The following is a 19,512-nucleotide window of genomic DNA, read 5'->3' on the forward strand; positions in this document are numbered from 1 at the left end:
CACCCGACTGCTCTTCCGAAGGTCCGGAGTTCAAATCCCAGCAACCACATGGTGGCTCACAACCATCCGTAAAGAGATCTGACTCTCTCTTCTGGAGTGTCTGAAGACAGCTACAGTGTACTTACATATAAATAAATAAATCTTAAAAAAAAAAAGTATATCAGGCTGGAGAGATGGCTCAGTGGTTAAGAGTACTGACTGATCTTCCAGAGGTCCTGAGTTCAATTCCCAGCACCCACATGGTGCTAACCATCTCTAATGGGATCTGATGCCCTTTCCTGGTATGTCTGAAGACAGTTACAGTGTATTCATATACATAAAATAAATATCTTTAAAAAAATAAAAGAGTAAATATTCTTCCCTCAAACTAGTGAAGCACGGCAAATGTATATATGTATGATGTATGTATATATTTATTTTTGAGACAGAGTTTCTCTGTGTAGCCCTGGCTGTCCTGAAACTCACTCTGTAGACCAGGCTGGCCTCAGACTCACATATATCTGCCTACCACTGCCTCCCAAGTGCTGAGATTAAAAGCGTGCACCACCACCAGTTGGCAAGAAATTATGATATTTTTGTTATCTGGGAAAGGGTTGAGACAGGGTCTCATGTGCCTACCCACGCTGTCTGGTCTTGAACTACTGAGGATGGCCTTGAATTCTATCTATCTATCTATCTATCTATCTATCTATCTATCTATCTATCTATCTATCTATCTATCCATCCATCCATCCATCCATCCATCCATCCATCTATCTATCTATCTATCTATCTATCTATCTATCTACCTATCTATCTACCTACCTACCTATCTATTTTTAAGGCAGGGTCTCTCTATGTAGCCCTGCCTAACCTGGAACTTGCTATGTAGACTGGGCTGGCCTGGAACTCTTAGCCACCTTCCTCTGCCTGGGATCAAAGGTGTGTGCCACCATGTCCACCTGGAACTTCTTATCCCCTCTTTTTGGGTAATCATGTACTCATACATAATTTTGTTATGTCATTAATTGTTTATTTGGAAAATACGGATTCATTGAGCCACACAGATGTTGCAAATGTTAATATATCTCAATAAATCCACTATACCAAAATATCACATTCTTTAATATCTTGATTTGTTTCATTGGAGACTCTTCAACTATGTTTAAAGTTTGGTTAAGTTGTAAAGTCACAGTGTCAGAGAAAAGTTACTCAAAATTAGAATTTTCACTTGAAAATTTGACTTATATCTGTTAGGTTTTTCTCCGAAGTGACAGAGCCATTGTTCCTTTTTAAGAACAGGTCTACCAGATATCCAAGTCTGAGAGCCACACTTTGTCAGTCACTCTTCTAGAAAACATGCTGTTTACACACACACTTGTACATGACCACACCAAATGGGTCACATTTAAAAATGGTCTGCTTTTTCTTAGGAAAGCCATCGTACTTCAATATGCAGAACTGCTCCGAGCAGACTTCAGAGTTCATCAGAAGGATTACAGAAAAGATGAGGTTAACGTGGTCATAAGTCTAGCACTTGGGAAGTAGAGACAGAAGATTGAGGAGTTCAAGGCCAGCTTTGGTTACACAGTGAATTTGAGGCCAGCCTGGTCTACATGAGACCCTGTCTCAAACAACTGTAGCAAAAATAACACACAGAGAGAGGAAAGGAGAGAAAAGAAACGTTTTTGCTTAAGAATGAAGATCCAGGGGCTGGAGGACTAGCTCAGCAGTAAGAGTCGTGGGTACATTTCCAAAGGACTCAGGTTCAATTCCCAGCACCCACATGGCAGCTCACAACTGTCTGTAACTCCAGTTCTAGGATCCAACATCCTCATATAGACATACATGCAAGCAAAAACCACCAATGCACATAGAAGGTTTAAGGGGAGAAAAGAATTTAAGATTTAGGGCTGGAGAGCTGGCTCCTAAGTAAAGAGCACTTGCCACTCTTGCAAAAGACCCAGGTTTGGTTTCCATAGTAGCTTATAATTGGCTGTAACTTCAGTTCCAGAGGCCACAGTGTCCTCCTGTGGCCTCTGCAGGTGCTTCACACATGTGAAGCCCACATTAGACACTGAGGGGCAGCACACATGGGCGAATACACATGAACGTCATATAAAAATCAGTACCTGAAAGGGAGAGACTGGTGGAGCTCTACGAGTTCAAAGGCCAGAGTGATATGCATAGCAGATTGCAGTCTAGCCAGAGCTACATAGTGAGACCCTTCTTTAAAAAAAAGAAAAGATCATGATTCAGAGCAGAAGATGTAGTTCGCTTGGTAGAGTGTTTGACTAGCATCATGAGGCATGAGGCATTGAGTTCAATCTCCAGAACCAAATAAACTGGGTATGATGGCACACACTTGCAATCCCAGCACTTTAGACTTGGAGAGAGGAGCATCAGATTGACAGTCATCCTTGGCTATACAGTGAGGGCCAGGCCAGCCTGGCTTTCATGAAACCCTGCCTGACCCTGCCTATTTGGATGTGTGTATGCTCGCCTGTGCCTGCAGTGCAGAGGCCAGAGACGGATGTCAGGCATCTTCTTTTATTGCCCTTTGCTTGATTTTTATTATGCATTTTGTTTCATTTTTGAGACAGGATCTTGTACTGAATGTGAAGCTAGCTGCTTGGGCAAGACTGGCTGGCTCACTGAATGCTTGCCTTTGACTCCAGCAGTGGGGTGCACACACACACATAGCTTTTACATCTGGCCTGCAGAACCCAAATTTAGGTCTTCATGTTTGAGGCATCTCCCCAGCCTTGAGAATGGAGGGATGGCTTAATGGGTAAGAGCTTACTGAACTAGCATGAGGCTTGGAGTTCACATCCCAGCACCAACATAAAAATCTAGGTGTGGCCCTCAGATGCACCTTTAACCCCAGCATTGTGGGTGGTGGAGATACCAGCCTAGGCCAGGATCAGTGACAGAGCCAGTCTCTAGGGGATAAAATGGAGTGGGATAGAGCAGAACACCTAATGTCGTCTGGCCACCTCAAATGCACATACTTCTGTATGTGTGCATGCTATATTTATATATATTAAGTGCACACACACCAAAAATCTATAAGACAGTAAAATTAGTTTTTACAATTTATCCAGGACTTTTTTCTTTTTTTTTTTTTTTAAGTTTTTTTTTTTTTTTTTTTTAAGATTTATTTATTTATTTATTATATAAGTAAGTACACTGTAGCTGTCTTCAGACACTCCAGAAGAGGGCATCAGATCTCATTACAGATGGTTGTGAGCCACCATGTGGTTGCTGGGATTTGAACCCTGGACCTTTGGAAGAGCAGTCGGGTGCTCTTACCCACTGAGCCATCTCACCAGCCCCTACATTTGTTTTTGTTTTTGTTTTTTTTTTAAGAGACTTTTTTCTTTCGAGAAAAGGTCTCATATAGTATATAGTTTATGTTGGCTTGGTACTCTTGACTCTTCTGCCTCATACTGGAATTACAGGGAAGTGTCAATATGTCTACGATACTCAAGAACAATTTTTTTTTTTTTCCTAAGACAGGGTTTCTCTGTGTAGTCCTGGCTGTCCTGGAACTTGCTCTGTAGACCAGGCTGGCCTCGAACTCACCGAGGTCTGCCTGCCTCTGCCTCCTTAGTGGTGGAATTAAAGCCACTGTTCTGTTCAAGAACATTCTTAAATAAGTAGGGCATGGCGGTCCACGTCATCAATCCACCACCCCCCCACCCCCCGGGCAGAAGCCGGTGGTTTCAGGCTAGCCAAAGCCACATAGTGAAACTCTGACTCAAAAAAAACAAAACCAAAACAAACTAAAAAGCACCTTCTTAAATGAAGTTGCATTTACGTCTTATATGACCATTAGTGTGATCTGGGGCCATTGGCTTATTCTGTGCTGAGATGGCTTTACTCCGTAGTATTTTTGCACTATGTTATGTTGAGGCTGTGAAAGAGGGAGTTCTTTTCAGAGCTTCATCATGAAACTAATTTTGACATCTAGATAGCTTAGAGAGTCTTGGAGTCTCCAGAGAGGGGACCTCATCTGAAGAGCAGTGGAGGCTGCTGGAGCATCCTCCTAGACTTCCAAGCTATGACTGTGGAGATGTGCATGATTGGTGGCTGTTCCTGAGGACAGCATGAGGAAGTGCCGGCCGGCCGGCCGGAGTGAGCAGCTGTCCCGGCTTGTAGCTAGAGCTCAGTTTAGATTACGGTTCACGTGGGAGGCTGTGGAAGAGACTTGATCTCCTAGGCCCTCAAGTCACAGTATTATGACATTGAATCTGGGGCCCAGGGCCCGCAGCAGTGTGCAGTGGAGTTATCAGTCTGTGCGTCAGAGAAGCGATAATGCATTTTGATTTTCCAGTGCTTAGCACAGGCATGGCTTAGTAAATATTGAATGGGTGAATCCCAGGAGACAGGAGCAATGGTAGGAAGCTGGCGCTGTCCCTAACGGGCTTCCCTGGGGAGGACACCAAGTATTTCCATCCACTTTAAACTCGTTGGAATGGGAGGAAGTTGATGGCGATAGGCACTCAGAGTAGCAGCAAATGAGCACTGTTTTCTACTTGGTAAGAGAAATACTGAAATACATTGGACAGCAGGATTGGCTAAGAAAAAAAAAATCACATAAAAACACTTGCTAACACAAGAGGACTGTCGTGCTTTGAGCAGAGACGGCAAGTGCAGAGAAAAGCTAGAGACAGTATGTAAATACCTCCTTGACTGGTTCCTTCTGTGGAACTAATACCCAGATAAGCCAGGCAGCTATCATCAGTAACCAACTCTTGCCTGGCCTCTAGGTGGCGCTCTGCCCCTCTAACTATAAAGTCTCAAGACAAGATCAAGTTCACCTGTTTTTGACAAGAGCACTCCAACCCAATCAACAATTATACTGATGGAGAAGCCAGAGCCTGGATTTTGTGCTCAATAACTGCATCAGCCAATCTTACACACACAAGCACGCGCACAATTTTTAAAAAGGATTTGTGTGTACCGTAGGGGCCAGAAGCAGACATCTATATTCCAGTCTTCCTTTATTTAATGTGTATGTGCTTCTGTGAGTTTATGTGAAGGAGCACATGGTCAGAAGTGGGCACTCAAGTCCCCAAAACTAGAGCTACAGGCAGTTGTGTGCTGCTGTGTGGGTGCTGGGAGCCTGTATCCTCTGCAAGGGTGGAAAACTGAGCCTGTATCCTCTGCAAGGGCAGCCAGTGCTGCTGAGCTCTCTCCAGCTCTTTAGTCCTGTTTCTCTGAAGTTGCTTTTGAAGAATGGAATTTGGCCACAGACTAAATCTGCATCTCTTTCTGTACTCTCTCCTGGTTGAGAAGAATAAGGTGTACTGCTAGTCAGAGAGCAGCGGCAGGTGCTGTCCTGGGGCACTGGAGCGTAAGTGTGGAGAGTGGCTCTGCAGGCAGCCCCCCCAAGCAGGGTGAGAAAGGGCCTGGCAGGCAGCCTGTTCTCATCGACTGACTCCCACTCTCCCCCAGAGCCCCTGAGGAAGACCTCCTGCCTCCTCATAAAGCCAGGCTGCAGCTGTAGAATCACCTTTATTGGAGCCTGACCTGTTTGGGTTTACAACCCTCGAGCCCCATAGGTAGCTGGGTAGGGGATATAGTATCAAAAAGGGATGAGTTGAGCTGACGTGGCCGTGGGGACTGGCTGGAAGCTGCTGGCAGGCTGGAGCAGCTGGGGCCCTGGCAGGTTCAAACTGAGGTACGGCAGCATTAATAATACTCTTGGAGCGTTAATACTCTGGAGGGGGGCAGGCACTTAGGGGCCCTAGGGTGCAAAGGCACTTGGGAGTCAGGGAGAGGACACGGCTTGCAGTGGGACTGGGCAGGGCCAGGCCCAGGGTTTGGCAGGCACTTTGGGGGAGTGCTGGGGTTGGGCAGCTTGGGCCCTGAGCAGCCCAGAAGGCTTTGGTAGTGGCAGGCACAGTCTCTGGGCTGGGTCTGCATTAAATACACAGGGCTTTTTTAGTGCTCGTCTCGAAGCTCTGAAGGCAAGAACTTGTATTGCTGCTGCCGGATCTGGGCGAGCTTTTTCCGAGCCTCTTCCAGCTCTCGTTCCTTCCGAAGCATCTCTTCCTGTGCTGCGATAATCTGAGGGATGAAGGGCCAAGCGACTCAGGAAGATGTGCATTGGGGGCAGAAGCAGGGGGATAGTGCAGGTAACACTGTCCCCAACAGTGTGTTCTGAGAGGCTCACCTGGGCAATGCCCCCAACCATTTTCTCCTTCACCACCACCGTCTCATTCTCCTGGTCTTCAAAGGCTGCAGCTTTCTGGGCCGCCTTTACCAGGTTATCTGAGGCCCTCTTCACTGCATTGCCAGCAGCCTGCAGAGGAAGCGAACAGCAACTCCTGAGAACTCAGGTTTCTAGTTCAGAGACCGTTATCATGGCTACACAAGTGCTAACTAACCATCAGCCTTCCACACCACAGGACTAGGAAGGGAGGGAGTCTCAAGGAAGGACCGTCTGGATCAGGCTCGCCTGTGCAGAACTGTTTTGACTGCATTCAGCGGGCAGAGCTAGCACCCGTGGGTGGCACTACTCCTTGGGCAGGGGACTCAGGATTCTACGAGGAGGGAAAGCTGAACACTAGCCATGAACTCATGGCTCTCTGCTCTTGCCTGTGAATGTACCTGAATGAGCTGCTTCAAGTTCCTGCTACCGTGAGTCCCCAGCATTGATGGTCTATAACCCAGAATCATGAGCCAAATAAACGTTCTCTCCCTTAAACTGCTCTTGTTAGGGTATTCTTATCATTAGCAACAGGAGACAAGAGGATCTCAGCAGGGCGGTTTAAAGCAGTGTAGCAGAGGAGACAGTGCATCAGTCAGTTTCTTACCTGGAGCCGTTTCATTGCCTCAGAGTCCTGATCTGCTTTGACCTTGCAAGCTACCAGGAGCTGGGCTGTGGAGGCAGCTACTTGCTTGGCTGAGGAAATGAGTTTCTCCTGGCTAGCATGGCCCTGGACAGCTGCGTTAGCTGCTTCACACAGATTGTTGGTGGCTGCAGCCACCATACGGGCCTAATGGGGACAAAGTTAAGATTAGAGTATGCCTCTTGCTCTGGTCCATTCCACCCTAGCCTTCTCAGGTTTACCCAACTCGGAAAGACACCCTGGGTGTTAAGACACTCACAGCGGAAATGAGGCCCTGCGACCACTGCCCATCATCCAGTGCATTGGCTGGAATGGCGCCCACCTGTAGAAGGAAGAAGGGAGTCCTCTTAGACCTAGGCTATCCCTACTTCACAGCGACTTGTGAGGCTAAGGGTGTGAGTGCCTTGTCCTCATTCCTCTGGTGCTAAAGTACTGACCTTTCCTTGAGCCACCAGCTCCCTCTGGGCTGCTGACGCAGCCTTTACCAGTGCACTGGTGGCTGCAGCAATGGACTTGGCAGCTTCTAGGATTTGTTCCTCAAAGTTCAAGGACTCATCCGCCTCCTGGAACGAGAAGGTTACAGAGGGATGGGGAGTGGGGAGGGGTTGAAAGGAAAGGGTCAGAGGTGGAGACCTCTTGCTGCTGTGACAGGCGGAAGGGGAGGGAGGAGCCCTGACCTTGGGTTTGGCCCTGGGCTTCAGCTGCTCCAGCTTTTTGGCTGCAGCCTCGATGGCGGCTGCGGCTCCCAGGAGCTCATTCTCAGCAATGACAGTAGGGTCCTCTGGGTCCACCCACTCTGTTCCTGTAGGACAAAGGCAGGAGAGGAGGCTGAGGCAGGGCAGGGAGGTTGGGGGCACTGGGGAGTTCGTTTAGCAACACCTCACCTATGAGGACCAGAAGCACAGGCTAGCTCAGAGCCAACCAGGAAGCAGAGACCGCACCATGACAGGAACATAGCTTCCCTCCTGTCTCTCACTACTTCTTACCTTTCATGGCTTCAGCAGCCTGGATGAGCTCAGTCACAGAGCCAGCAACTCGCTTTGAGTGTCCAGTCAGCTGCTGCTTCAGGTCTGGGTTTGGCTTCTGAAGGGTCTGTGTGGGGACAGAGCGCACGACAAAGAGCATCAGGCCCTAGGTTTCACGTTCACCTGTGAAACAGGGCAGCCATGCTCCCAACCCCAGTCCCTAGCACACTGCACTGCACAGCACAGCCCTTAAACACCAGGTCCTGCTCAGGCGCACACAGTGCATCAGGCTCCACACAGGGAAGAGTGTGGGGTGCCACTCACCGGCTGATAAGCAAGGAGTGATGAGATGAGAGGAGAAGGTAGAGAGGGGAGGCCAGGTGGGAAAAGGAGAAAAGAGAAGAGGAAGACATAAATGGGAGAAGCCAAGACGGAAGAAGGTTTGGAAGTGAGGATGATTTGGAGACAGGTGGAGGGTGGGTTTGGGTGTGAGGAGCTTAGGCGGTGAGGAGGAGCGGCGCCTCCCTCCCTCCTTACCAGCAGCACGTGGTCCAGCAGCTCCAGGTAACCATTGGCACACTCCCGGCCATAGTGCAGGGCTCGGAGCCGTACATCAGGCGCCACTTCTGGGTGGAAAGCTGCTTCCTGTCCCCAGAGCAGCAGGTTAGCTTTAGAGCTTCAGACCCGCCCTCCCTGAAGCCCACCTCACTACCCGCATGTCTACCTTGCAAGCCCGAAGCATGTCCGCAATAGCCCGTCGGCTCAGATTAGCTGTGGCAATGACATCTTCCTGTCGACAGGAATTGCCAGCAGCAACAGCTTTGGCTGTTGCCATAGTAATACCCTTGGTCATTCGGATGAAGTCTTCAGGGGTAGAGGTCTTAGCAGGTGGCTCTGGGGAACAGAAGACCTGTTGGAAAAAAAGAAGAAAGACTTTATGGTGTCCAAGATGGGAAGGCAACAGTCATGACTTAGTTCAAACATCCACGTGTTCAAAAAGAGTTTTTCGGGGCTGGTGAGATGGCTCAGCGGTTAAGAGCGCTGACTGCTCTTCCGAAGGTCCTGAGTTCAAATCCCAGCAACCACATGGTGGCTTACAACCATCCGTAATGAGATCAGATGACCTCTTCTGGTGCGTCTGAAGACAGCTATAGTGTACTAATGAATAATAATAAATAAATCTTTTTTTAAAAAAAAGAGTTTTTCTTCTCTTTTATTTATTCTTTTTTCTTAACAGAAATTTCCTCTCCCTCCTCTCCTCCCAGTCCCTCCCCCACACTTGCCCCCTCCCCCAGATCTGGGGAGCGGGCCTCCCAGGGATATCAACCAAATACGAATACGGCATATCAAGTTATAGTAAGACTAGGCACATATCCTCAGAGTAAGGCTGGATGAGGCAACCCAGTAGAAGGAAAAGGGCCTCCAAAACAGGCCAAAGAGTCAACACCCCCACTTCCCACTGTTAGGAACCCCCAAAACCACTAAGCTCCACAACCAGAACATACATGCAGAGGACCTCGGTCAGATCCAGACAGGTCCCCTGATCACTGGTTCAATCTCTGTGAGCCCTTATGAGCCTGGTTAGTGGATTCTGTGAGCTGCAAAAAGCTTTTCTAGAGTAGCTACTGTGGGTAAAGTCCCTGCAGATATTCCTATATCAAAGCCAATACAGAGCAGTGCTGGCCATGGTTCTGACTGAGGAGAGACTCAAATGTGAGCAGCGCCTTTTGGCCAGGATGCAGCTCAGCAGAGAGACATGGGATGTGGGAAGTATGGTAATGAGCAAGCAGAGAGCTGAGGAATGCAGGAGAGGCCTCACTCACAGCCTATCACCCAGTGCCCCCGGCTTGTGCTTACCGCCAGTTCCTGACGTATGTGCTCTGTAGTTGCCTCTAGGGCCCGTGTGCCTTTGGTGGCCTCATCTTCCACAGCCTTCACTGTCTTGAGCAATGATGTCACATTGGTCACCATCACCTGAGGGCAGCAGTGGAATGGGAGGAGACCATCTTTAGAAGCAGTAGGAAGTGTGTTAACCATCCCCATCCCTCCTGCTGCTGCTCCTCACTGCTTCCCACCTTGGCAGAGTTCTTGAGCTGCCACACTGCAGGGTCATCCCCAACTTTGCCCGCTGCAGCCTTCGTTGCGCTGATGAGATCACCCAGGGCCTTGGCTACGTCCTTTACTGCATTGATCAGCACCACCTGTGAGGGAGACGTTACTCTGCTTTGTGAGGGGGAGAAGGGCAACAGGAAGTGAGGCTTGGGACAGAGTTAGGGATGTTGGGTAGCTACCTGAGTTTCAGGGTCTTCGGCTCCTAGGCTGGCTGCACCGAGCTTGACCACGTCAGCGAGGCGGGTAATGGTGGCCACGGAGGACTGGGCGGCTTGTGCCAACTTCTCCTGGCTCCCGGCTGCATTCTGCACTAGGACCTTGGTGTCCTCCACAAGAACCTTTGCTGTCTTTAAGATACCCTCCCTGGGGAGGCCCCAGCCTGGTCAACTTTTCCAAGAGTCCCAACCTCCAGCCCAGTCTTCCTCGGGCCCGCGCCAACCTTCCTCCCTCCGGGCAGTCCCCTGCTCACCGGTGGTCAGCAAAAGTTTCAGCACCCTCACGGTTAAGTGTGCCAGCAGTAGCAAACATGATGGTGGTGTCGAGGTCAGCAATGATACCAGACACAGCACTGGCTGCTGTAATGCAGGCCTGGGTACCACGATTCCCAGCCTGGAGTGCAGCCAGAACATGGGAGACCTGTAGGCAAAGGGAAAGGGCAAAGTTACCCATGCTTGAGAGGACAAGGAACAGGCGCTGGGGAGGCACACAGAGATGGGAAAGACACGCAGCCCCAGGAGATCAGCAGTCACCTTCTCTGACACTCTGCGGGCACACTCTATGAGCTCCTTCTTGGTGTAGACATCACTGGGGCTACACTGCAAGGCACCTGCCTTGGTGACCAGAGCAGAGCAGCCATGGCCCAGCTCCTGTACTCGGTGTTTGATGTGAGCGCCTATCTGTGAATAACAGAAAGGGAACATTGGTGATTTTGAGAGTGCTCAGAAGGCTCCACTGCACCTAGAGGAACCATGAAGGATGCTCAAAAACTTGGATGAGTGGGATGGAGCAGTGGGTAGAACACTGTGTGAGCCCGGTCACCAGAGTTAGATTCCTGGAACTCACAGTGAGGGAGAGAACTGACTCTTCCAAGTTGTCACATGACCTCTAAATGACATGTACACAAACCGCACACATACATACACTAATAATAAACAAACTTTAAAAAGAAACATGTAGCCAGGCGATGGTGGCACACGCCTTTAATCCCAGCACTTGGGAGGCAGAGGCAGGCAGATTTCTGAGTTCGAGGCCAGCCTGATCCACAAAGTGAGTTCCAGGACAGCCAGGGCTACACAGAGAAACCCTGTCTCAAAAAAAAAAAAAAAAAAAAAAAAAAAAAAAAGAAAGAAACATGTACCACAGACTAATGGAGTTCCAAGAAAATATTCCCTGCACAGCTTTTTTTTTTGCTTTCATAGTCAAGCACGAGTCCCCTGCTTCACGTGGAAATAGTGAGAGAAGGCACCCCATGGTGAGGACTGTGCTAAGCACCACGTGGAGGAGGGAGAGATGCACTTATGCTTGGTTATTCGAATCAGAGCCGTAGACTATGATCCAGCCTGTTTGGGTTTATGGAGGGTCTGGGAATTAGGCATGCCCTACTAAGATCCAGTTACTCACTTTCTTGGAAGGAAAAGCCAAGAGCTTAAGCAAGGATAAGCCTCATGAATTTGCCACAAGGAGGGACTAGGGAGGGAGGAGACTCAACCCAGCAGAGACGATGCCATAGGTCTCACTAGGGTTGACAGAGGCTAGAGAAGCAGAACCCAGAAGCCGGTGGATCCTGAGCTGTGGATCCCTCTGACCTGTGACTGAAGGCTTGGATCCTTTAAGTCCATACAGCCTTGCTTACCCTCTATGGAGTGGCCTTGAAGGTGTACCTTTTATCTGACTAACTAGAGTGAGGGAGCGTGGGACAGCCCTGGGAGCTGCCATGGGAACAAGGGCCATGAACTGGAATCTCCCAAGAGAAGGCAGTATGGCTTCCATGTTTACCTCTTCATTTTCAGCAGCCACAGCTGCAGGCTTGGCTTGTGAGGCCAGTCGGCCATAGTCACTGGTCAGCTGGTTGGCAAGAGGGCCTAGCTCTTCAGGGCTGGTGTTTGACTTGGTTACCTAGTGATAAGGAAAGAAGTGAAGTTCTGACCAAGCTCAGCTCCCTAAGGGCAGTCCTCATGTTCCAAACTTACCATCTCCTGAACAGTGACAGCAATGGCCTTGGCTGTCCTCACCATGGTTGTCTGGTAATCTACGAATGAGCCTTCTGGTTCACCCATAGGTCCTTCATCTAGCTGAGGGAGGAGGATGAAGCACAGAAAGACTGTCAGGGTCACTGCTTCTGTGCCAGAGTCCCTCTGGGTAGCCTGTGTCCGCAGGTACCCGAGGCGCTAACCTGGTTGATGGCCTGAGTGATAGAGTCCACCATGCCACCAACGACTCCCGCAGCACTGGCTGCTTCGTTGAGGGTTGTCGTCAGGTCTTCTACGGCTTCTGTCATCATCTGCACAGCCTCCTCCAGGGCTTCCTGGGTGTGTGCTGCTTGCTATGGGGACATGCGGCAAGAAAGCCTTTAGCTCCCGTCTTTCTACATTGTGCTAACAATTACTCTCCCCGCCCCCTGGGCCCCCTTTCTACCTTGGGGTTACCACCAGCCTCCTTGGCAGTATATAGCAACTGCAAGGCAGACTCTGCCAACGTTTTAGTCTGGTCCAGAAGTGCCATCTGCTGCGGGTGGCTCAGGGTCTTAGATGCAGCACCCACTGCAGCCAGGGTGAGTGGTTCAAAGTACTGGGCCATTTGGGACACCTGAAACAGACGCTGGGTTTAGTGTCAGGTACTGTTAACCTATCCCCTCAGCTCCTCACACGATTCCTTACGTACCTTGTGTCCCAGCTGGGAGGCTTCAGCCCGAGCAGCGCTGGCCAGCGGCTCAATGAGATGGGAGATTTCTTGCACGGCAGTGAGCATCTGGGTGTGCAGAGCCTGGGAGGAAGCAGACATCAAATCTGAGTGTAACTCTAACAGTGCTCTCTGGGGCAGGACCCCATTCTTCCTTCCAACTGCTTGCGCATGCGATGCTCATGGGGATGGGACCTGCGGCTTCGTGTGTGCTTCATACACTAGCACTGAGTTATACCCCAGCTCCTGGCTTCCTTCCATATCTAACTCCTTACCCAGACCCAGCATATCCCAGTCTTGGATGTCGTAGTAAAGATTCTTCTGCACTCCTTCCTCCTCCCCCACACACCCTCCCTGAGCCTGGACTCTTCACTCTTCAACACATTTCTCCTCACCTCTTGAGAGATTCCTTCACGGGGAGCAAGCTGCTGGCTGACAGCGGCAAGCGAAGCCTGATCTAGGTCCCGCAAGCAGCTGTTCAGAGCCGCAATGGCTGTCTCACACTCCAGCTGCCCTGGGGCTTTGTCCCTGCAGAGACACCACACGTCCCACATAAACACCATCTCTTTAAAGGCTGTTACTTACCCTCCCCTCCCCTCCCTTCCAACAGTGTGCCACCTCATTCCAACTCAGTCATCTGCCACGTTGTTTGTCCCCAGCCACACATGCCTCCTAACCCTCAGTACCTCATGCTTGTAATAAGTTTCTTGATGGAATCTGAGACAGTCCGAGAGTGGCCAGCTAGCACAGACCAACGTGGGGGATCCCGGGGATTGACTGCTAACGCCCGAGCTGTCTGGATGAGCCCTCCAGCACTCTCTAACATTGTCTTAGCAGAGATTACAATGGGCTCCATGGCAGCTCGGCCCTGAGGAGAGAGGAGGGACAGAGGTGAGTCTCATGACTTATGCTCACGAAGATGAAGTGGCTCACGGTGTCTCTGGTGCAGTGCCTCACCTCAGGGCTGATCTGGGCAGGGACGCTGGAGAACTCAGGGTTGGAGGCAAAGGCACTCAGGTTATCCACAGCTTCCAGCAGAGGGGCTGTGGCTGCTCGGCACTGGGCACGGTTCTCTTCTGTGAAGTCCCCATCTAGTGCCTGAAGGGAACAGGGAGCCTTAGGACTTAGTAAGCGGGTACACAAGTGAAACCCAGGCCACCCTCAAGGGCTCAGAGGATTGGAAGACTGGATAGACAAGGATAGGAGAATCTAGCAAAAGACCCCAGAAAATGAGGAGGAGACTCAGGCAGAGAAGGTGGCTTGGGTCAGGGAACCTGAAAATTCAAACAGTCGAACCTTGATGGTCTTGACAAGATTGGCTGTACTGTTGGCCACCTCCTTGGCTGACTGTACAAACTGGCGCTTGGCAGTGGGATTGGCAGTCCTAGCGGAAGCCAGGCGACAGCTGTTACACAATGCAGATGTGTGTTTGGCCACAATAGTGGCTGCAGATAACACCTGAGGAGACAGAGATGGAAAAGCTGTGATAAGAGCCGGAAGGAAGAATGCAAACCTAAGGGAGCCATTTCAGAGGTGGAGGACAAAGGATGGCACCTCAGAAGTCTGTATAGGAGGTCTGGGAGAAAAAGGTGCTCAAAGATGAGCAGGACATGGAGGCGGGATAAAGGACAACAGATACATTAATAGAGAAAGATCTAAGTGGGACAAGTGGGAGGATGGGCTCAGTCTCGAGAGAGGATGTGCCCTCAGTGCTATGCAGAAGAACAAGGAGACACGGCGAGAAGCCCTTATGAAAGGTGGGGGGTGAATCCTGCCTTCTCCTCCCTCTTTCCTCTTGCAGTCTGCCCATCCTTTCTCAGCCCTGCCCATGGTACCTGTTCTCTTGTATTACCTGGGCCTGGGTACAGCCAGGCTCCCCCAGACTCTGACAGGCCATCTGAATTGCCTGGTTTGCACGGGCAAACTGTGTGGGTTCCACCAGTCCTTGCTGTCCAGCTTGGCTGTTGGGGTCAGAGACACCAACCAGATATGCTGCCTAAGGAGAAATGAGCAGTGGAGGAGGGGAAGTTGGGTTACAGAACAGAATATATCTTTCTCAGTTCTCTGGGGAGAGAAGCAGGAATAAGAAACCACCGTCACCCTGCTTAAAACAAACTTATTTTGTTAAACTGACCCAACAATTTCAGAATCTATTTAAAAAGGTACACAGGCTGGGTATGGTGGTGCTCGCCTATAATTCCAATACCCAGGAGACAAAGGTGATGGTGAGTTTGCCTGGAGTGCAGAGTAAGTCACCATCTCAAAAAAAACAACAAAAAAAGATTTTTAGTTCATTTCAGTTTAGAAGTGTGTGTGTGTTTGTGGGTCACAGAATGAAAAATACAAGTGCAGGGCACTGCCAAGTGGCAACAGAAGTCTATGGAAGATATGTGCATGTACAGAGGCAGGAGTGCGTGCATGAGGATAGCCTAGTCTACGTAGTGAGCTTGAGGCCAGCCAAGGACTATCCTGCTAAAAAAGGAAAAAGAGGAAAAGACAATTCTAGAAGTGTATGGCTGTTAAGGCCTTAGCAGCAACAGTACCACCGAGCTTTGGCGATGGATGGATACAAAGATTTCTAATTTTAATAATGGGAAGACATCATGGTAGTTAATTCATACTGCAATTAACATACGATAGCTTTGCTTTTTCTTCTGTATGTTTCCCGAAAAATACGAGAAGAACAAAAAACCAGGAAGATGTTTTAGAGGTCAAGCCTGGGCCTGGAGAGACAGCTCAGCAGTTAAGAGCACTAGTTCTTGTAGAAGACCTGGGTTCAATTCCCAGCACCCACTTAGTGACTCAAGACCATAACTTGTTTTAGGAAATCTGACACCATCTTCTCATCTCTGAAGGCACCTGGCACTCACATGGTACAGACATACATGCTAGCAAAATACTCGCACACATTAAAAAAATAAAAAATAAGAGTCAAGCCACTGGCTTGAGTGGGGAGAGGGGAAGTCAGACAAAGGGACAGGGTGAGGCAAAATGGCAGGATTCTAGGAAAGAAAAACAGCTACAAAGAAACCCTCAGTACAGTTTTTTGTTATTTTTGTTTCGAGACAGGGTTTCTCTGTGTGGTTCTGGCTGTCATGGGACTCAGTTTATAGACCAGGCTGGCCTCAAACTCAGAAATCCACTTGTTCTGCAGGTGCTTGGATTAAAAGTAACCCTACCCCTGACACTCCCTCCCCTGTAACTGATACAAGCGCTTCACCTGGGGGCGGGTAGCTCAGCTAGGGCTCGAGCTCAATCCTAGCTCAATCCCCAGCAGCAGTAGTAAAAGCCTCACAGCTGGTCAGTGTAATCAGAGCACTCACAGCAGCCGGGACTGTTGTATTCAATAGCTTCTGATGACCACCGCTTCCCCCCCCCACCAGGGAGAAAGGGCATGCATGGGAAGCAAGAGCTGCTCTCAGGTCCACCTTAGGAAATTACCTGTGCAGCTGCCTCCGTGAAGCCACAGAGAGCTTTGGAGGCTGTGGCAATGGCATCTCCAAACTCCGGCAGATTTCCATTCTTGGCATTTTGGGAGATGCCAGTCATGGCCTCACCTAGGACCTAAGGAAGAGTGGAATCAGGCTCTGATCATGCCCACTGAGCACCAGTGTTACATCACCTTCCCTGTCCCCATCTCTGCAGCTCCTCGGCCCACTAACCTTGGAGTTCTCCATGACACTGTCCAAGCAACCGAAGTAGGACATGTCGTTGATGGGCTGGACTGGATTCTCCAGGAGTTCTCGGACTGTCTGTGTAGGGAGAGTGACATGAAGTTTGACTCTCCCTCAGCCCCAGCTGGCTCCTCAGTCCCGCTCCCATGCTGAAGGCTCACCTCTAGCTGCCGAAGTGCATTGTCACACTCCTTCTGGCCAGGTGCCTGCTGGGTGCACATGGTGATGAGCTGGTTGATGCTGTCCGTCACTGCCCTGATGGGGGAGGGGAGTGTCATCTTTCCTGAGTCCCGTATGCATGGGATTGTATATATTTTTCTTTTGCTTTACTACTGCTATGCCCAGAGTGTCTCCCGAAATGTCTTCTCTCTGGCCTTCTCACAGGTCCCCAGAGCTGGGTTTCCAGTCCAGCTTACCGGGCAGCCGCAGCCAGCTGACTCTTGAGGTTGGGAGAAGCAGGGTCTGTGGACAAGGCCTTAGCGGCAAGGAGAAGTTTGCTTGAAGACATGGATATGCCCTTCAGGTTGGACACCACCTGGGCTCGGTCCTCCTGGCTCTGTTAAAGGGAAGCATACATTACTCTGTCATATCTGTCTCTAAAAGGATGCCCAAGTATTCAAGTTCTATCAGACTAGAGATGAAGGAAGCAGGCACAGACCTAGGTTCTGAATACCCTACTTTGCTCTCAACTAGACCCTTCGTACCGGGGCCTGTCCGGCCATCTCCACACCAGCTTCCAGGAAGGTGCTGAAGTCCTGTCCAAATCGGCCGGAGGCCCGAGCCAGGTCCTGAGGGGTTCCTCGGGAGGCTTGCACCAGTTCTGTGGCTGCCTGATTTAACCCAGCTGCAGCTTCATTCAATCGGCTCTGTGCTTCTTGAAATGTCCCCGTGCTTGGAGGAAGCTGCGGGGGCAGAGGGGACGTCAGAGAGATGAGGGGGGTGATGGGAAGGGAGAGTTTAGGAAGGGAAGGCTGGGGAGTGGTGCAAAGCCTGGGATAGTGAGAAGGCATAGATCTGGGACAGCAGGGTCAAAGGATGAGCCCAGAGACGCAAAGTCCTCCGTTAGTCATGCCCAGTCCTCCTACCGAGTCACTCAGGAGTCGCTTGCTGGCATCTCCAACAGCTCGTAGGGCATTATCCACGTCTCTTTGGCCAGGCAGGCAGCTGACACAGCGGTTCAGGGCCTGGGTCACTGCTTTAGCTACCTGAAGTGGGAAACAGGGTTGCCAAAGAGGGAGTAATTTGGGAGAGCCCCTTTTTACACTGGGACACAGGAGATAACCAGCTTTTCTGGCACTAAAACTGGAAGGAGAAAGTAACTTTTATAGCTGAACAAGCTGAGGTTAGGGCCACACACAGTAATAACCCAATCCAAAACACCCACAAACACCCCAACCTGCTGCTCAGCGAGGTTGGTGCCTTAGTTTAACAGACACGTCTATGAGCCAGCCTGAGAACACAGCAAACAGAAGAGCGTGGGCCCTGTTAGGCAGGCCTTGTGAAGAGCCCTAAGCAAGCGGTCGGTAGGAGCCCTTCCCGACCTCTGACCTGAGCAAGCCTTTGCTGGCTTTCCGGGTCCCCTGGGTGTCCAGATGCTTTTTTGGCCTCCTCAATGAGGCTGCTGGCCTTGTCCAGAACATCGCTGGCTGTGTCAAGCACAATGGCCTGCACTGCAGGATCTGATGTCAGCGCAGCCACACCCCGCGCAGCCTGGGCAAGTGACCTTAGTCCACCAGCTACATCCCGAGCTGCAATACCTGGGAACACACAGAGAACAGAGGTTTGCTCTATCAGCCTCTTTCCCCACAAGTCCTCCCCAACCCCTCTGTCCCCCCAGCCCTATTCCTAGCCCTGCCGACATACCTGCGTAGTTCTCATTGCCCTGGGCAATCTCCCCCAGCAGCTTGGCGATGGCAGAGCTCACCGCTTTGGTGCTGTTGCCAAGATCTTGGGTACACTTCTCCATCTGCAGATAAGGGGGGATGAAGGCTCAGGTGGAGGAGGAGGAGGAAGTGAGGGGGCATCTGAGACGGTTCTTGGGGAAGGCTGGCGGTTTCAATGATGGTTCTATAGCACTGCTGAGATGTTCAGGGTTTGAACGAGGGCGCTTTATAAGACTACTCACTGTTTCCCCGGGTAAGGGCTTAAGCTTGCCATCTCGAGCTGCTGCTTTTATTTCCTGTAGGTCTTTCTCTAGATTCTGTACAACACTCAGTGCAGAATCCATCTCCAAAGGTCCACATGCCTCCTGAGCCTGTGGCAGTGAGCAGCAGAGGTTACAGTCCTCCGTCTTAGAGGCTACTCTGTCTGGCTTCTCCCCCAGCCCAGGCGTTCTGTGCAGCACCTTCCTTCTGTCCCACAGCTAGATGGCTGCCATACCTTCTGAGCAGCAGTGCGCAGCTCGGCCAGGGCAGTGCCTAGGTTCTTTGCGCACTGACTCAACTGCATTGCTGAAGCCTGGTCCTGAATTGTTGGCACTGAGGCTTTTGCCGCTGCCACCATCTTCCCACCTGGCTGTTGGAGAACACATTTGCAAATGAGGTATGTCACCCTCCCTCTAGCGTTGAACAGACACTGGTCAGGATACAGTAAGCACTCAGGTTTGGTCTTGGCTAAGAGCAGATATTCAGACTGGGAAATTTAAGGTCATGGAGACATGGGAGGGTCTGGTCTTAGAAGTGAAGTGTCTTGCCTGCAGGAAGCTCTGGCTGGCAGCAATGAGGGCGAGCTGAGCACTAGGGCTGTCAGGCTGAGCTTGGCTTCCTCGGACACCCTGCACCAGCAACGGAATCTGCTCTGCCACGGCCTGAAGGTCAAAACGTCATGAGTACCATATTCTGGAACCCCCCCCCCCACCTTCTCACTCCTCCCCACTCCCACACGTCTCTTGGAGACTTACCTTACAGCTCTGCACCAGTAGGGGCTGGGGGCCTGCAGAGGCCTTGGGGGCAGAGGCTGCATGTTGGGCTGCAGCAATGGTCTGCGTAGCAGAGGCTGCAGCTTGCTTGGCTGCATGCTGCAAGG

At 50.6% G+C, this 19,512-nt stretch overlaps 1 protein-coding gene across 4 annotated transcripts in view; it reads right to left on the reverse strand.

Moving 5' to 3' along the window:
* Window positions 1-5,484: 5,484 nt before the first annotated feature.
* The window catches only part of Tln1 (talin 1), a 31,714-nt gene continuing 17,686 nt past the window's right edge, over window positions 5,485-19,512 (reverse strand). For 2 of the 4 annotated variants that reach the window (XM_029476490.1, XM_029476492.1), the window contains 37 exons: window positions 19,388-19,504; window positions 19,181-19,294; window positions 18,868-19,002; window positions 18,614-18,742; window positions 18,352-18,454; window positions 18,037-18,245; window positions 17,574-17,693; window positions 17,193-17,390; window positions 16,905-17,044; window positions 16,650-16,743; window positions 16,477-16,566; window positions 16,256-16,378; window positions 14,667-14,810; window positions 14,111-14,272; window positions 13,772-13,912; window positions 13,501-13,682; window positions 13,210-13,342; window positions 12,797-12,898; window positions 12,551-12,721; window positions 12,309-12,458; window positions 12,106-12,207; window positions 11,912-12,031; window positions 10,666-10,812; window positions 10,386-10,552; window positions 10,096-10,279; window positions 9,880-10,005; window positions 9,662-9,778; window positions 8,529-8,714; window positions 8,342-8,449; window positions 8,129-8,131; window positions 7,826-7,931; window positions 7,517-7,641; window positions 7,277-7,402; window positions 7,099-7,161; window positions 6,804-6,986; window positions 6,161-6,289; window positions 5,487-6,054 (listed from right to left, as the gene is read on the reverse strand). In XM_029476490.1, coding sequence (XP_029332350.1) covers window positions 5,929-6,054; window positions 6,161-6,289; window positions 6,804-6,986; window positions 7,099-7,161; window positions 7,277-7,402; window positions 7,517-7,641; window positions 7,826-7,931; window positions 8,129-8,131; window positions 8,342-8,449; window positions 8,529-8,714; window positions 9,662-9,778; window positions 9,880-10,005; window positions 10,096-10,279; window positions 10,386-10,552; window positions 10,666-10,812; window positions 11,912-12,031; window positions 12,106-12,207; window positions 12,309-12,458; window positions 12,551-12,721; window positions 12,797-12,898; window positions 13,210-13,342; window positions 13,501-13,682; window positions 13,772-13,912; window positions 14,111-14,272; window positions 14,667-14,810; window positions 16,256-16,378; window positions 16,477-16,566; window positions 16,650-16,743; window positions 16,905-17,044; window positions 17,193-17,390; window positions 17,574-17,693; window positions 18,037-18,245; window positions 18,352-18,454; window positions 18,614-18,742; window positions 18,868-19,002; window positions 19,181-19,294; window positions 19,388-19,504 — 4,875 coding nt within the window. In that variant the 3' untranslated portion in view covers window positions 5,487-5,928. Of the gene's footprint in view, window positions 6,055-6,160; window positions 6,290-6,803; window positions 6,987-7,098; window positions 7,162-7,276; window positions 7,403-7,516; window positions 7,642-7,825; window positions 7,932-8,128; window positions 8,132-8,341; window positions 8,450-8,528; window positions 8,715-9,661; window positions 9,779-9,879; window positions 10,006-10,095; window positions 10,280-10,385; window positions 10,553-10,665; window positions 10,813-11,911; window positions 12,032-12,105; window positions 12,208-12,308; window positions 12,459-12,550; window positions 12,722-12,796; window positions 12,899-13,209; window positions 13,343-13,500; window positions 13,683-13,771; window positions 13,913-14,110; window positions 14,273-14,666; window positions 14,811-16,255; window positions 16,379-16,476; window positions 16,567-16,649; window positions 16,744-16,904; window positions 17,045-17,192; window positions 17,391-17,573; window positions 17,694-18,036; window positions 18,246-18,351; window positions 18,455-18,613; window positions 18,743-18,867; window positions 19,003-19,180; window positions 19,295-19,387; window positions 19,505-19,512 lie in introns of all 4 variants that reach the window. The other 2 variants (XM_021159646.1, XM_029476491.1) reach the window with 2 other exon arrangements.

Source organism: Mus caroli, chromosome 4 (assembly GCF_900094665.2).
Source record: "Mus caroli chromosome 4, CAROLI_EIJ_v1.1, whole genome shotgun sequence".
Taxonomy (NCBI): Eukaryota; Metazoa; Chordata; class Mammalia; order Rodentia; family Muridae; genus Mus; species Mus caroli.